Raw genomic sequence first — 16,639 nt, 5'->3', positions numbered from 1 at the left:
GGGACTGGAGAAAATGACATGGAAGGCATTCAAGGAAGTTGTTGAAATTATTCTCGGCATCAACAGAGCACCAAGCTTCATGCAGCTGGTTGAAACCATGCTTCAAGCATATAAAACCATGAAATGCAACATGTCACTAAAGATTCATTTTCTGCATTCACATTTGGACTTCCTCCCTGCAAATCTTGGTGCTGTTAGTGACGAGCATGGTGAAAGATTTCACCAGGACATTGCGGTCATGGAGAAAAGATACCAGGGCAACTGAATCCAGCAATGCTGCAAATTAGTGTTGGGCACTTAAACGAGAAGCGTCAGACACTGAGTACGAATGAAAATCATTAACAAAATATTTTTTACTTGGTTGCACTATTGCAAAGCAGCAGCACCATTATGCAATTAAAGACAATATGTTCAATAAAAGTTAATTTGTCGTTTTTCCAAATTCCTGCGTGATACAAGTAGTCTTAAATTATATTTGTGTTCATCTTCAAGCAGTTAATCATAAACAAAAAAATTCTGAGGATGCAACGCTTTTGAAAAAGAAAATTGTTGTCCAGTGAGATTATAGGACAGTTAGTCTGATCTCAGTGGTCAGGGATATGTTCGGGTGAGTTTTTTGGGTACTGTAATTGGGGAGGCATGATGAAGTAGGACAAAGTCAGCAGAATTCCTTTGCAGGGAATCGTGTGTGACAAATCACTTGCAATATTTTGAGGAAATAACAGGCAAGATAGATAAAGCAGAGGCAGTGGATGGTGTTTGCATGGATTTTCAGATGAGCTTTAACAAGGTACCCCATCCAAGGCCGATTGAGAAAGTAAGGAGGCAATGGATCCAAGAGGACATTGCTTTGTGGGTCCAGAACTGGCTTGCCACAGAGGACAAAGAGTAGCTGTAGTCGGGTCATATTCTGCATGGAGGTCGGTGACTAGTGGTCTATTACTAGTGGACTAGTGGATGACTCCCATCCACTCCATAAAGTACTGGTTAGGCACAGAAGTACATTCAGCCAGAGACTCATTCCACCGAGATGCAACACTGAGCATCAAAGGAAGTCATTCCTGCCTGTGGCCATCGAACTTTACAACTCCTCCCTCGGAGTGTCAGACACCCTGAGCCAATAGGCTGGTCCTGGACTTATTTCCACTTGGAATAATTTACTTATTATTATTTAATTATGGTTTTATATTGCTATATTTCTACACTATTCTTGGTTGGTGTGAATGTAACAAAACCCAATTTCCCTCGGGATCAATAAAGTATATCTGTCTGTATGTCTGGTGTGCCTCAGGGATCTGGTCTGGGACCTCTACTCCTCGTGATTTTTATAAATGACCTGGATAAGGAAGCGGAGGGATAGGATAGTAAGTTTGCTGATGACACAAAGTTTGGGGGGTTTTGTTGATAGTGTGGAGGGCTGTCAGGGGTTACAGCAGGACATTGATAAGATGCAAAACTGGACTGAGAAGTGGCAAATGGAGTTCAACACTGATAAGTGTGAGGTGATTCATTTTGTTAGGTCAAATACGATGGCAGATTATAGTATTAATGGTAAGACTCTTGGCAGTGTATTGGATCCGCGGGATCTTGGGGTCCGAGTCCATAGGATACTCAAAGCTGTTACGCAGGTTGACTGTGTGGTTAAAAAGGCATAAGGTGCATTGGCTTTCATCAACCGTGCGATTGAGTTTAAGAGCGGAGAGGTAATGTTGCAGCTATATAGGACCCTGGTCAGAGTCCACTTGGAGTACTGTGCTCATTTCTGGTCGCCTCAATACAGGAAAGATGTGGAAACCATTGAAAGGGTGCAGAGGGGATTTACAAGGATGTTGCCTGGATTGGGGAACGTGCCTTATGAGAATAGGTTGAGTGAATTCGGCCTTTTCTCTTTGGAGCGATGGAGGACGAGAGGTGACCTGATAGAGGTGTATAAGGTGATGAGAGGAATTGATCGTGTGGGTAGTCAGAGGCTTTTTCCCAGGGCTGAAATGGCTAACATCAGAGGGAAAGTGTTTATTACACAGAGAGTGGTGAGTGTGTGGAATAGGCTGCCGGGGGCGGTGTTGGCGATGGAACCAATAGGGTGTTTTAAGAGACTCCTGGACAGGTACATGGAGCTTAGAAAACTAGAGGGCTATGGGTAACCCTAGGTAATTTCTAAGTTAAGGACATGTTCGGCACAGCATTGTGGGCTGAAGTGCCGGAATTGTGCTGTCCGGTTTCTATGAAGATGCATTTTGTGTTAATAACTGATTTGGAAATGTTGTATTTGGTCGCTTAGCCAAATAGTGGACACAGTTTGGGAACAACTGGGTTCCAAGTAATGGTCCCTACAACACCCACTGGGACATCTTACAGGCCCAGGAAGGGTCTTTAAACAGACCGACTACCGGAACAGACGAAGGCCACTCAGCCCCTCCAAACCGTCCTGTCATTCAATAAGTCCTTGGACTGGTCCATTCGCCCCCCCCCCCCCCCACTTTGCTCGGACCATTGGCCCCACTTGTAGGTCAATAGACTGCCGGTTTGACCCCCAATGTGGTGAATCCCTCTGCTCGCCACCACTCCATCTTTCCAATAAAATGCACCCCCTTTCCTTCCCCTGCTGGGTTCATTCCCTCCGTCCCCGGGGAGTCGGCAACAAGCCGATTCGCCAAGTGTTCTCCTCCTACCTCTCGGCGATACATCAGACTCCGGCCGCAGGGGACGCTTCAGAAGCGGGAAGAAATGGAAAGAAATCAAAAAGCGGGACATTTACTTTGAGGTTTATCCCGCCGAGGAAGCGGGGGAGACGATCTCTGGGCTGTTTCGCCTGCACTATTGGGTGTAACGAGTAATTGACATCGCTTCGCACCAATGGAAATAACGCAGCGCCTGAATCCTCTGTTTCTCTCGGGGCCATAATTATAACTGTTGCTCTACAGATCCCACTGAATAAAGTTGAAATTTCAAAGTTTAAGTCGGAAAAGGGAGAGATTAATGGCGGACAGAAATCGACTGTGTCTTACATGTCCGTGAGCGGGAGGCGGAGTCCTGTGTTAAATGTTTAAACATCACGGTGACTGAAGGCAGCTGCAGGTTCATGAGGGACTGTTACTGTCAGATTCTGCAGTTCTTGCGGCTGCTCATCGCACCCAGGACTGAACACTGGTCACTGAGCTTTGGAGGAGTCTGTTCTGCTGATGTTAGCCTTAAACTAGACTGGTGTTTAATATTGTGGAGCTGTGAAAGATAAATCAGTTCTGTATGAAATCCCGTGTCTCAAGTACTTACTGTCTCTACCACACTCACGATGCAAACTAGGGAGGCCACTCGGCCCATTTGGCCCCTGCCCATATTTCTGTTCCATATCAGTATATCAAAATCTACCCATGCCGTTCCCCTCTCACTCTCCCTGAGATGACAGGTTGCCAACCGTGTAACCTACTCTAGAAACTGCTTAGAATTACCCTACTGCATAGCCACCTATTTTCCTAAGCTCCATGTACCTATCTAAGAGTCTCTTAAAAGACTCTATTGTATCCGCTTCTACCACAATCGCTGGCAATGCGTTCCACACAAATACCACTCTTTGCTTTAAAAACTTAGCTCTGACATCTCCTCTGTACCTACTTCCAAGCAGTTTAAACCTATTCCCCCTCGTGTTAGACATTTCAGCGCTGGGGAAAAGCCTCTGGCTATCCACACGACCAATGCCTCTAATCATCTTATACACCTGCATGAATTCCCTGCATGATTTTCTCCAGGCTGAATAAGACGATGAGCTCACTGTGGTTTTGACGTTCTTCAGGGCTCTGGACGAAGTTGGTTAAACTCCTTCTTCCCTGCTCTTTTCAACGTTTTGGATCATTTTCACCAATTTTAAAGGACTGTGCCTCAGACAGCTGGGTTGTTGCAATTGTTACGGACCAGCAACAACAGATCACTAATGGAGTCTGGTTTCGATGTTAAAACCACTATCTTCATTAGTATCTGCTCCAGATATAAAAGATTAAACGAAATAAACAGAAGTTAACAGTGTTATGCGTATATATAGCTCCCAAACTATCAAGCTCGGGAAACAATGCTTAAAGCCTTAAGATGGTAAAATAGAAAAGTCCAGTAATCCAGGGAAAAAGTGAGTGAGAGGAGAGATTCGTAAATCCACACGAACATGTAGAGAGAAGGCAATTACGAAGAATTCCACACACATTCCACGCTGGGTAAACGAAATAACAGTCGCCGAAGATCTTATCCGTTGATTAGTTCCGAAATCCTCTTAGAAATATCACCAGGTGACAGTGACAGGAATATCGTCTTCAAGTGGTTACCACAGAACACCCCGATTCCAGGTAAGGGCCAACAAAAGTGATACCACAGGATACTCCAGCAAATCCACACATATGGATGATACGAAGTGACAGTCACACATCCGTTGTGCACTGCGTGCCGATGATCAGATCAACCCAACCTTTTGGGCATGGAAGAGCTGCAGCCTATAGCAGTCACACGCTGAAGTTCCAACAGCTTGTCTCCCTCTCCCTCTCCCGCTCCCTCAGGCTGCCGCAGCTTGTGTCTGACGTCACAGCCCCGCCTCACTCAGGCACTTAAAGCGACACTCACAGTGAACGAACCTGCGGTCTCGTAACACAATGCACCTCTAAAGTCTGACAGCAGACTAGCGAGTGAATCTTCGATGGAACAGAGTCAGAAACCAAAGTGTTGCCAGCCTGAGTCAGGGTTTTGGGGTTCCAGAGAGAGATGGGGTCTAGAGTTTACCAGGAGGAGGAGGAATCAGACCAGCAGGATATGGCTACAAAAGAAAGATCAGAAACTTCTGGAAACTGGTTGACCGGAAAAAAAGGGGGTTAATTTCTGCAAAATACTAGTGGAAATCAACAGATGAGACAGAAAATATGAAGAGGAATAAATAGACAAGGTTTAGGCCGAGCCCCTTCAGCATGTCTCGACTGTGTACTCCTCTGCTTAGTTGCTGCCTGAACTGCAGAGTTCCTCCAGCATTTTGTGTGTGTGAGTCTCTGTATTTCCAACAACTGCAGAATCTCCTGTGTTTTATATCTGCATTTTACTTTGGCATTAGATACATGTTGATATTGAATATAGTGTTTATGGGAGCCGCTTTCTGCGTTAAAACAGCTGCTGATTTTTCTATGCACAGGAAAAAAATAGAGGTCTGGACAATGAACCGGTGCTTGCAGAAATGTTTAATGGCACCGTAATTACCCATAATGCGGTGCGTTAAAAATTTCGCCGGCCCTAAAGCACCGATGAAATGCGCAGGCGTCAGGCTGATGACGTCCCCGAGTATCACGCATGCGCGCTGTACCCTGAAGGCCTTGAAAATGTCGGGTGCAGGTAAGAGCAATTCTCTCCATTTTTATATTAAACTCCGACTTCAGAACGATTCCTGTGAAATCCGAACACCGTGGCCAACAATCCCGGGACAGTCCTGCTCTCTTCCCTCTCTCTCAGCCCCACGATTCGTACACGGGCGCCGGGAAGCTTCCGGCTGCTGAGGGAATGGGAACCGATGGATCTCTCAGACAGAGCTGAGCTCCAGCTGTCTAAATGCAAGGATTAGGAACTGGGAGGAAGGGAACAAAATCTTTTGCATCAGCCGTAGAGAAAATTACCTTAGTTCTGCCTCCAATTACAAAGAAGAGGAAATCAGCAGTTGCTGGAAATCTAAGCAACACACACAAAATGCCGGCGCAACTCAGCATTAGTAGTCTTTTCCATAGATGCTGCCCGGCCTGCTGAGTTCCTCCAGCATTTTGTGTGTGTGTTGCTTGTTCTACCTGCTCTTGTTCTGGACCCTTTCTACAGGTGAGAACATGTTTTGACCCATTCTCTCTGGGTACATGATAATATCAAAAACCTTTGCTCTTGGCAACAAGTAACTTTCACATCACAAATGTGCCAGACTCCAATGAGACAGACTGCTGCCCTTCCCTTGCCATCACCGAGTTCATCACTGTCAGTCATCTGGAGAGGGTTCAGGGGAAATATTTATGTACAACACAGAAACTGCTGTTACGTGTCTGTATTGTGGTGATGCAAAAGTTGCTTGAGAATTTGCAAATGGGAAGAAGTGGAGTGAAATTTGGAAATCTGACTTTTTAAAGCGTCATTTAGCAAGCAAGTCACATATGGACAGTGTGCAAAAGCTCTGGCGAGAAAATCCTTCATAACCCACTATAGGCCTGCTACGTAGGTTGTGTGTCAGTGCAGATGAATTCGATAGAACCCAGAGGAGATCAAAGTTTTTATTGACAGTGATTTGCTAGCTGTGAAAATGAATACCTCGCTACATAAAATTCACTGTGCACATGTTGTCACTGGGTAAAAAAAATACACAGTACATGGTTTATGTGCACACTTGTCATTACAAATTAGAGGGGACATTGGTGGGAAGGTGGGGAGACCTCCAGTGTCCCTGATGCCCTCAACTACAAGATGTGCATCCAGCTGCAGCTTGTAACCCTGCACTTGAAGGAGTTGGAACTGGAAATGGATGAATTCCGGATCATCCGGGAGTTGGAGGGGGTGATAGACATGAAGAGAAGTGAGTTACACCCAAGGTGCAGGATGCAGGAAACTGGGTGAGAGTCAGGAAGGGGAATGAGGTTACATTCCCATCGCAGAGCACTCTTGTGGCCATCCCCGGCAGCTACAGGTGGAACACTTTAGAAAGTATTGGGGGGGATTACCTGGCAGAGGAAAGTCAAAGGAGTGATAGGGGATTCATTAGTTAGGGGAACAGAACAGGAAGGGGACTAATATCCTAGTGGTAAGGCTGCGAGAGCAAGTGTGGTGGAGGGGGGTGCTGATGTGGTTAAAATGATTTGTAGGGGGAATGGGAGCCAGAAAGACAGGACAGATAGTGGAGAGGGTGATTTGAATTGAATTGACTTTCTTACATAAATATGCTTGAGGAGTAGAAGTCTTTACGTTACATCTCCATGTAAATGTGCAATGTGTAATTTATAGTAATTTATAATAAATAGTTTGTGCATAGAACAGTCAGTATAACATAAATATGCAATTGTATTAGCATGAATTAATCAGTCTGATGGCCTGGTAAAAGATGATGTCCTGGAGCCTGTTGGTCCTTTTGCTGTAGTACCGTTTCCTGGATGGTAGCAGCAGGAACAGTTTGTGGTTGTGGTGAATTGTGTCCCCAAAAGATATTTTGCTGTCCGCACCACTCTCTGCAGGTTCCTGAGATTAAGGGAAGTACCAGGCAGTGATGCAGCCAGTCAGGATGCTCTCAATTGTGTCCCTGTAGAAAGTTCTCAGGATTTCGGGCCCCATTCCCAACTTCTTCAACTATTTGAGGTGAAAGAGGTGCTGCTGTGCTCTTTTCACAACACAGCCGGTATGTACAGACCATGTGAGATGCTTGGTGATGTTTATGCCGAGGATCTTAAAGCTGTTCACCCTCTCAGCCCCAGATCCTTTGATGTCAACAGGGGTTAACCTGTCTCCATTCCTCCTGCATTCCACAATCAGCTCCTTTGTTTTTGTGACAATGAGGGAGAGTTTGTTTTCTTGACACCAGTCAGATGTTGTTCAGACCTCAGACAGAGTCAGCAATCAAATGGTTGAGCATGGTGTGATGAATGTGCTGAGCTGTGTATATCACAATGCAAGAAGCATCGTAGGAAAGCCTGATGAGCTCAGGACAGGGAATTATGATATTGTAGCCATTATTGGGACTTGTTTACACTCAACAGTCTGAGGGATTTAGAGGAACAAAGTTGTAGGTAGATTGTGGGCCATGTCAATAAACAAAGGTTGATTCAGTAAGTGATTTTAACTTTACATATATTGACTGGAACTCCCATAATGTAAAAGAACTAGATGGGGTAAAGTTTGTCAAATGTGCCCTTAATCAGTACGTAGATTTCCCAACGTAGAAGTGAGCAATAAGCTGTTAGGAAATGATCAGGGCTGGTGACAGAAATTAGTGATCATAATGCCATGAGATTCAAAGTAAATATGGAAAAAGAGAGGTCTGGACCACGGGTTCAGATTCTAAATTGGAGAAAGGTCAATTTTGATGGTATCAGAAAGGATCTGACAAGTGTGGTTTGGGACAGGTTGTTTCCTGGCAAAGGAGTACATGTAAGTGGGAGGCCTTCAGATGTGAATTTTTGAGGATGCAGAGTTTGTATTTGCCTGCCAAAATGAAAGTTGGAAGGTAACTGGTCCAGGGAACCTTGCTTTTGAAGAGAAATTGAAGCCTCGTATATTTTGTTCCTCTAAATGCCTCAGACTGTTGGGTGCTACCGAGACCCATTAATGACTACAAATCATGATTCCACACACTGAGCTCAGCTGACTTTTTTTGTTGTCTTCTTTTGGTTTCTCAAAGCTTCCGAATAGTTTTTGTTCTTTTGTTTGCCCTCTCTTTGACATTTATGTTGGCTTTGGCTTCTCATTTTAGCCACAGTTGTGTCCTCCTGTCTTTCTAATGCTTCCACTTCTGTGAAATCACTCAGGTCCCGAATTGCTCCAGAAACTCCAGCCACGGCTGCTCAATTGTCACTCCTACCCTTTCCCTTCCAAACAAGTTTGGCCAGCTTCTCTGCCATAGAAACACGGAGAAGTTCAGTAAAGAAACAGGCTCTTTGGCCCATCTAGTCAATGCCAAAAAAGCATTTAAACTTGCAGTGTGATCTGTACCAGCTGGCAAAATCGTTTGAGAAATGGAAAATGGAATTTAATGCAGACAAGTGTGAGTTGTTGCACTTTGGTATGAACTTTATTCCTTGAAATGTAGAAGATTGAGGGGAGATTTGATTGTGATAGAGGGGCATAGATAGTGTAAATGCAAGTTGGCTTTCTCCACTGAGATTGGGTGGAACTACAACCAGAGGCCATGGGTTAAGGGTGAAAGGTGAAACGTTAAGGGAAACATGAGGGGAAACTTCTTCACACAGACAGTCATCCGGGTGTGGAATGAGCAGCCAGCACAAGCGGTGCATGCGAGCTCGATTTCAACATTTTGTGTAGGTACCTGGATGGTAGGGGTATGGGAGTGGGCAGATTAAATAGTTCAGCACAGACTAGATGGCCCAAAGTGCCTGTTTCTGTGTTGTAATTTTCTATGACTGTGACAATAATACAAAAATTCACTCTAAGTCCTTTTAACAGCTGTGCGGACCAACCATTCATCTCAGCAGGAATTTTTTATATGGCGTTAAAACTGTGGCACTTTAAGTTAATAATACATAAAAGAAAATCCCAGATGCACATCAAGAAAGACTATTTGTGTGAGACTGTATCAGTTACTGTGGGGCCAGGCACCCATGCTGCTCAGCAGGAACAGGGAATAATACCAATGGAGAGAGTCAAACTAAGGCTCAAATTGGAGATGGCAGAAATGCTCCATTCTGATAGAGACAGGAAGAGCATCAGGGAATTGATGGTCATTCCAGATACCAGCACTCTGCCCAGTCAGGAGATGATTTCTCTTCCAACTTGTGTTGAACCTCACTGTATCAGTGTGATACCAGATCAAACCTTGGCAACTCATGTAATCTCATCTGAAATGTTGTCCTAAACCCATTGATGGATTTTGTAAATCTTTTTACAGGTTAAAAATGAGAAGGAATTTGTCTCCAGGAAGCACAAACACGGCACACCAGTTTTGTTGTCTCTGTCTAGATATTTAAGAAGTGGAACAAGGGATCCTATCGACCATCCTTCCTGCTCAGACTGTGGGGAGGGATTCACTCGGTCTTTTGACCAACTGGCAACCCATCATTTTACACAGGAGAAAGGCCTTTCACCTGCTCAGACAGTGGGAAATAATTCACTCGGTCATCTCAACTGAAGGTACATCAGCAAGTTCACACTGGGCAAGGCCATTCACCTGTTCTGTGTGTGAGAAAGGATTCAGTTGGTCTTCCCACCTGTGGACACACCAGTCAGTTCACACCACACCGGGCAGAGGCTGGTCATCTGTTGAATTTCTGGGAAAGGATTCACTCAGTCATCTGACCTAATGCATCACCAGCGAGTTCGCACAAAGGAGCAGCCGTTCATCTGCTTGGTCTGTGGGAAGAGATTCACTCAGTTATCCAGCCTACAGAGACATAAGCGAGTTCACACTGGGGAGAAGCCGTTCACCTGCTCAGAATGCGGGAAGGGATTTACTCAGTCATCCCAACTACAGAGTCATCAGCGAGTTCACACTGGGGAGAAGCCATTCACCTGCTCAGTCTGTGGAAAGGGATTCACTGATCCATCCAACCTGCAGAGTCATCAGCGAGTTCACACTGGGGAGAAGCTGTTCACCTGTTCAGAATGTGGGAAGAGATTTACTCAGTCATCTCAACTACAGAGTCATCAGCGAGTTCACACTGGGGAGAGGCCGTTCACCTGCTCAGTCTGTGGGAAGAGATTCACTCATTCATCCACCCTACAGAGACACCAGCGAGTTCACACTGGGGAGAAGCCGTTCATCTGCTCACAATGTGGGAAGGAATTTACTCAGTCATCCCAACTACACAGTCATCAGCGAGTTCACACTGGGGAGAAGCCATTCACATGCTCAGTCTGTGGGAAGGGATTCACTGATCCATCCAACCTACAGGGTCATCAGCGAGTTCACACTGGGGAGAAGCCGTTCACTTGTTCAGAATGTGGGAAGAGATTTACTCAGTCATCCCAATTACAGAGTCATCAGCGAGTTCACACTGGGGAGAGGCCATTCACCTGCTCAGTCTGTGGGAAGAGATTCTCTCATTCATCCACCCTACAGAGACACCAGCGAGTTCACACTGGGCAGAAGCCGTTCACCTGCTCAGTCTGTGGGAAGAGATTCTCTGAGTTATCCCAAGTACAGAGTCATCTGCGAGTTCACACTGGGGAGAGGCCATTCACCTGCTCAGACTGTGGGAGCAGATTCACTCAGTTATCCAGCCTACAGAGACATCAGCGAGTTCACACTGGGGAGAAGCCGTTCATCTGCTCAGAATGTGGGAAGGGATTCACTCAGTCATCCCAACTACAAAGTCATCAGCGAGTTCACACTGGGGAGAAGCCATTCACCTGCTCAGTCTGTGGGAAGGGATTCACTGATCCATCCAACCTACAGAGTCATCAGCGAGTTCACACTGGGGAGAAGCCGTTCACCTGTTCAGAATGTGGGAAGAGATTTACTCAGTCATCCCAACTACAGAGACATCAGCGAGTTCACACTGGGGAGAGGCCGTTCACCTGCTCAGTCTGTGGGAAGAGATTCACTCTGTCATGCAACCTACAGAGACATCAGCGAGTTCACACTGGGGAGAAGCTATTCACCTGCTCAGTCTGTGGGAAGGGATTCACTCACTCATCCAACCTACAGAGTCATCAGCGAGTTCACACTGGGGAGAAGCCGTTCACCTGTTCAGAATGTGGGAAGAGATTTACTCAGTCATCCCAACTACAGAGTCATCAGCGAGTTCACACTGGGGAGAAGCCGTTCACCTGCTCAGTCTGTGAGAAAAGATTCACTCATTCATCCACCCTACAGAGACACCAGCGAATTCACACTGGGGAGTAGCCGTTCATCTGCTCAGAATGTGGGAAGGGATTCACTCAGTCATCTCAACTACAGAGTGATCAGCGAGTTCACACTGGGGAGAAGCCATTCATCTGCTCAGAATGTGGGAAGGGATTCACTCAGTCATCCCAACTCCTGAGTCATCAGCGAGTTCACACTGGGGAGAAGCCATTCACCTGCTCAGTCTGTGGGAAGGGATTCACTGATCCATCCAACCTACAGAGTCATCAGCGAGTTCACACGAGGGAGAAGCCGTTCACCTGTTCAGAATGTAGGAAGAGATTTACTCAGTCATCCCAACTACAGAGTCATCAGCGAGTTCGCACTGGGGAGAGGCCGTCCACCTGCTCAGAATGTGGGGAGAGATTCACTCGGTCATCTGACCTACGGAGTCATCAACAAATTCACACTGGGAAGAAGCTGTTCACTTGCTCAGAATGTGGGAAGAGATTCACTCAATCTTCCACCATACTGAGACATCAGCGCGTTCACACCGCTGAGAAGCCGTTCCTCTGCTCAGAATGTGGGAAGAGATACCTTCGCTCTTCCACACTACAGAGACATCAGCGAGTTCACACTGGGAAGAAGCCGTTCACCTGCTGAGAATGTGGGTAAGGATTCACTCTCTCATCTCAACTACTGGCATACCAGTCATTTCACAATGGGGAGTGGCCGTTGTTATGAATCCCTAGGTTTTGTTTGCTGTGGACTGTTAATTCGAGGGAGAAGGAGAGAGAGAGATTAAGAAGGTGAATCAGTCTAACTTGCAGCTTGTTTACATTGCTCGCAGTTTGTTTAGTTTTAACCGAGGACACAGACACTCAGAGTCAGACGTAGACGAAGGAGGAAAAATGGAAGGATCGAAACCAGGGAACTAGTGGCCAAGGGTCACTGTTTGGAATTCTCCTATGCCCAGAAGGGTGGGTTAATTATCAATTCAGCATACATCAAATGTGTGGTTGTTACCTTGTTTGAGCTATAGGTGTGGATCTGATTTGGGGTATCCTGTGAAGACCACTGATGTGTTAACCCTTGCCTGGGTGTGGTGTGGTAATTCATTTGAAGACGATACCCCTTGTGACAAGTCACTTTGGGTGATAATTAGTATGTGAATTTGGAAAGATGACAGATAAAATCTACAGTGACTGTTCTCTTGTTTTACGACCATGGAACCTGTGGAATTCGACATAATTGCCTTCTCTTGACATTTACCCTGGATTACAAATATCTCTCTCATCACCTATTCTGTGATTGAACTGAACTTTCACACTTTACCATCTCAAGACTCCAAGCCTTGTTTCCCCCGAGCTCAATAGTTTGGGAGTTTTATTTATACACATATATACACATAACACTGTTAACTTCTGTTTATCTTGTTTAAGTTACTATTGTTACGAAGGATGAACAGCTCTGATGGGCAGAAGGGTGCAGGGTTGCCCATGTCCCCCTCCCTTGGGAGAATTACAAATCGTTACTCTTGCCAGGCTGCTAATGAGAGAGAAAGAGATGGAACTAAAACATACTTGGACTGGAATATTTGCTTCAGATAAGGGAGAGATAACCCAGGGAGGAAGAGACTTGTTGTTCCACCATATTATGACTCCTGTAAAACTTATGGCTCTGGAGAGGGCTGTTTACTTGGTACTATTCTGTTCATTAAAATTCCTCAGTGGACAGCCGGAGTGGGCTGGTTTGATGGGCTAAGCCATTCAAAACTGATTGACACCTGAGACCCAGTGAGTAGGGATAAATGAGAGGTCTGGGGAGACACCCCTCAGACGCACCAAGAGACACACTAGTGAGCACTGCTTAAGTGTTGGAACCCACAAGAAAGTGTGGGGCATTGGAGACCGAATGAAGGATCGGTCAATTTTAACTCATAGTGTTTATAGCTAGACTGTTCTTCTATGGTGGATTCGTCACCCAGGTGGGGCCTTGTGTGTGTGTCCACCCTTGCCTGGGTGACGAATCCACCATAGAAGAACAGTCTAGCTAAAGGACAGAGGGGTCATACCTGAATGGCCACAACAACACATCGACTGATCAAGATTGTAAAGGAAGGTTTGACTGGCTGTCACTGTTTGCTCACTCTCTCTCTCTCCAACAATTACAACACATCGACCAACAACTACCTCAGTACGTATGAACTGAACTGAACTTTATATTCACATATGACAATTTATTATCCCCGGACATCGATAGAGCTTGTTTATTATTGATTATTATTATACCCACACTTTTAGGTTTAGTATTGCTAACGTGTATTATCTGTATATTTGCATTGTTGATATTGATTTGTATATTTTACTAATAAACGCTGTTTTGATAATAGTACCAGACTCCTATGGATACTTCTATCTTTGCTGGTAAGACACCCAGTTACGGGTACGTAACAAATTGGGGCCTCGTCTCGAGATTTGATACCAAATTGGGGGGCCAGTGAACCGGGCTATAAGTCCATTATTTGTTCTGGTTGCGTGGGTAACCAGATGGGAAACCAGCAAAGCTGGATATAGATGTATTTATAGAAAACTCGACTTTGAAGGCGCTAGAGAGTGCCAAAAAGACGGACTTGGTGAATATTGTGAAATGTTTAAATCTCCCAGAGGTGAAGTCGTCAATGAAAAAGTGGGAGATACAGAGGGCCATAGCCCAGTATTACATATCCGAGGGTGTGTTCACGCCGGGGGTATTGGAACTTATCCCTGAAAAGAAACCAGTTGTTGGGGTGGTTCAGTTAGAGTTGGAAAAATTAAGGTTGGATGCGGAACAGAAGAAAAGGGAGAATGAGATCCTGCTAAAGGAGTTAGAGGCGCAAAGGGAGCGGGAAAGAGCTGCCTGGGAGGCACAAAGGGAGAAGGAAAGGCTGAAAGGGAGATGGAGGGAAGGGAAAAGGAGAGAGATAGGCAGCATGCGCTGGACATGGAGAGGTTAAAGGAACAGGGAAAAGACCGAAGGGAAGGCTCAAGAGAGGAGATTAATTTTAGGGAGTTTAGGTTAGTACCTCCGTTCAAGGAGACAGATGTTGATAGTTACTTCTTGCATTTTGAAAAGGTGGCAGTGAATCCGAAGTGGGTGGCGTTGTTACAAAGTGCATTAAAAAGTAAGGTTCAACGGGCATATGCGGCGTTGTTCATGGACGTGTCTGAGGATTATGAGGAAGTAAAGGAGGCTATCCTTCGGGCCTGTAGACAAAAGTTCAGAGAATTAAAGAAACTGTGGAATCAGACGTATGCAGAGTTTGCCTATGAAAAGGGTGTGCTCTTGGATCGCTGGTGTGCTGCAGAAAAGGTGGCGGAGGATTTCCATCGTTTCAGAGAGTTAATTCTGATTGAGGAATTTAAAGGTTGTGTTTCGGATAATATCAGGATGTATCTGAACGAGCAGCCGAATAAGTCTATATCAGAATTTGCCAGGTTCGCAGATGAATATGCCCTAACCCACAAGACAAAGTTTTCCTCAAATAAGAGTTACCAGAAAGACAGTAGGGACGGTAAAGAAAGTCCACCGACTAAGGTAGAGAATAAGCCGGGAGCTAGTGGTAAAGGTAAGAAGGAGGACAAGCAGGCTGGCAGGAAGTTTCCTGGCTTGACCTGTTATAATTGTGGAAAGGTTGGTTATATTGCATCTAAGTGCTTTGCTCCGAATAAGGAGACAGGAAAAGGGAAAACTGCAGTCCCTACAGGGTGTATTGAGTCGATCAGCAAATCGACGAGGAAGGCAAAGGTAGATAGAGTACGAGACGGGCGTGAGAAATCTATTTCAGAAAGGACGGTGTCTGTGAAAGAAGGAGAGACCCCAGTTCCAGTGAGAATCTGGAGAGATACTGGGGCTGATCAGTCATTGATCCTAAGTAAGGTGCTAGATTTTGGTCCTGAGACTGGAGAGGTAGTTTTAAGAGGTATAGGAAAAGGGACAGAAGCTGTGCCTTTGCATGGGATCATTTTAAAATGTGACCTGGTATCTGGACAGTCGAAGTAGGGGTGCGGTCAGAATTACCGGGAGACGGCGTGGACGTCCTTCTTGGTAATGATTTAGCAGCTGGTGAGGTGTGTTCAGCAGTGAAATTAACGAGCAAGCCTGTGAGGGCTGAGGACACGCCCCTGGATTCTAAGATCTATCCCGCATGCGCGATCACTCGCAGCATGTCAAGATAGGCGGCTGAGAAAGAGGACAGTTTAAATGAGTCCTGTGTTGATTTGGCTGAGACGTTTTTACCGACCCTGTACCAAGAGGGGTTAGGGGATGGTAAAGCGGTGAATAGGGAGGGGAAGGATAATAAAGGAGAGGAGGTGGACCTACCCTTAGCAAGAAAATAATTTATAAAGGAGCAAGGACGTGACGAGGAGCTTGTGGCATTGAGAGAGTCCGTTCTTTCTGAGACAGAACTGGATAAAGAACCAGAGGGTTACTACCTGAAGGACGGAGTGTTGATGAGGAAGTGGAGGCCGACCACGGTGCCAGTCGATGATGACTGGGCGGTAGAACATCAGGTGGTAGTACCGAAGGTGTATCGGGATGAAATGTTGAACTTAGCTCACAAGGGACCTCTAGGTGGACATTTGGGAGTAAGGAAGACAGTGGATAGGGTTATGAAAGATTTCTATTGGCCAAAAATGAGGAAGGATATAGCTGACTATTGTAAAAGGTGCCATGCGTGTCAGGTGGTAGGAAAGCCGAACCAGGTTATCCCCAAGGCACCTCTCAGACCGATACCCGCTTTTGAGGAGCCTTTCTCCCGAATCGTTGTGGATTTTGTGGGACCTTTGCCTAGAACAGCGAGTGGGCGGCAGTACGTCATGACCATGATGTGTGCCGCTACACGATTTCCAGAGGCTGTGCCTCCGGGGTATGTTAGGACCCCTGCGGTGGTGAAGGCCCTCATTAAATTCTTTACCACAGTGGGGCTACCTAAGGAAATACAATCGGATCAGGGGAGTACATTTACATCCAGAGCATTTCAGCAAATGATGACACAGATGGGAGTTAAACAAATTTTAGCTTCTGCATACCATCCGGAATCTCAAGGAGCGTTGGAAAGATTCCACGCTACATTAAAGACTATGATTAAAACTTACTGTC

At 45.7% G+C, this 16,639-nt stretch overlaps 2 protein-coding genes across 2 annotated transcripts in view; one reads left to right on the top strand and one right to left on the bottom strand.

Moving 5' to 3' along the window:
* LOC140723385 (uncharacterized) overlaps window positions 1–16,639 on the bottom strand; it is an 85,336-nt gene that overhangs the window by 7,950 nt on the left and 60,747 nt on the right. The window lies entirely within an intron of this gene.
* The window catches only part of LOC140723388 (uncharacterized), a gene marked incomplete at its 5' end in the record, with an annotated part of 32,202 nt that continues 25,542 nt past the window's right edge, over window positions 9,980–16,639 (top strand). The window contains 2 exon segments of the mRNA XM_073037970.1: window positions 9,980–12,155; window positions 14,047–14,132. Coding sequence (XP_072894071.1) covers window positions 9,980–12,155; window positions 14,047–14,132 — 2,262 coding nt within the window.

This window comes from Hemitrygon akajei, unplaced genomic scaffold (assembly GCF_048418815.1).
Source record: "Hemitrygon akajei unplaced genomic scaffold, sHemAka1.3 Scf000111, whole genome shotgun sequence".
NCBI lineage: Eukaryota > Metazoa > Chordata > Chondrichthyes > Myliobatiformes > Dasyatidae > Hemitrygon > Hemitrygon akajei.
Note: the sequence above shows the minus strand (reverse complement) of the source record. Positions and strands in the feature narration are given on the sequence as shown.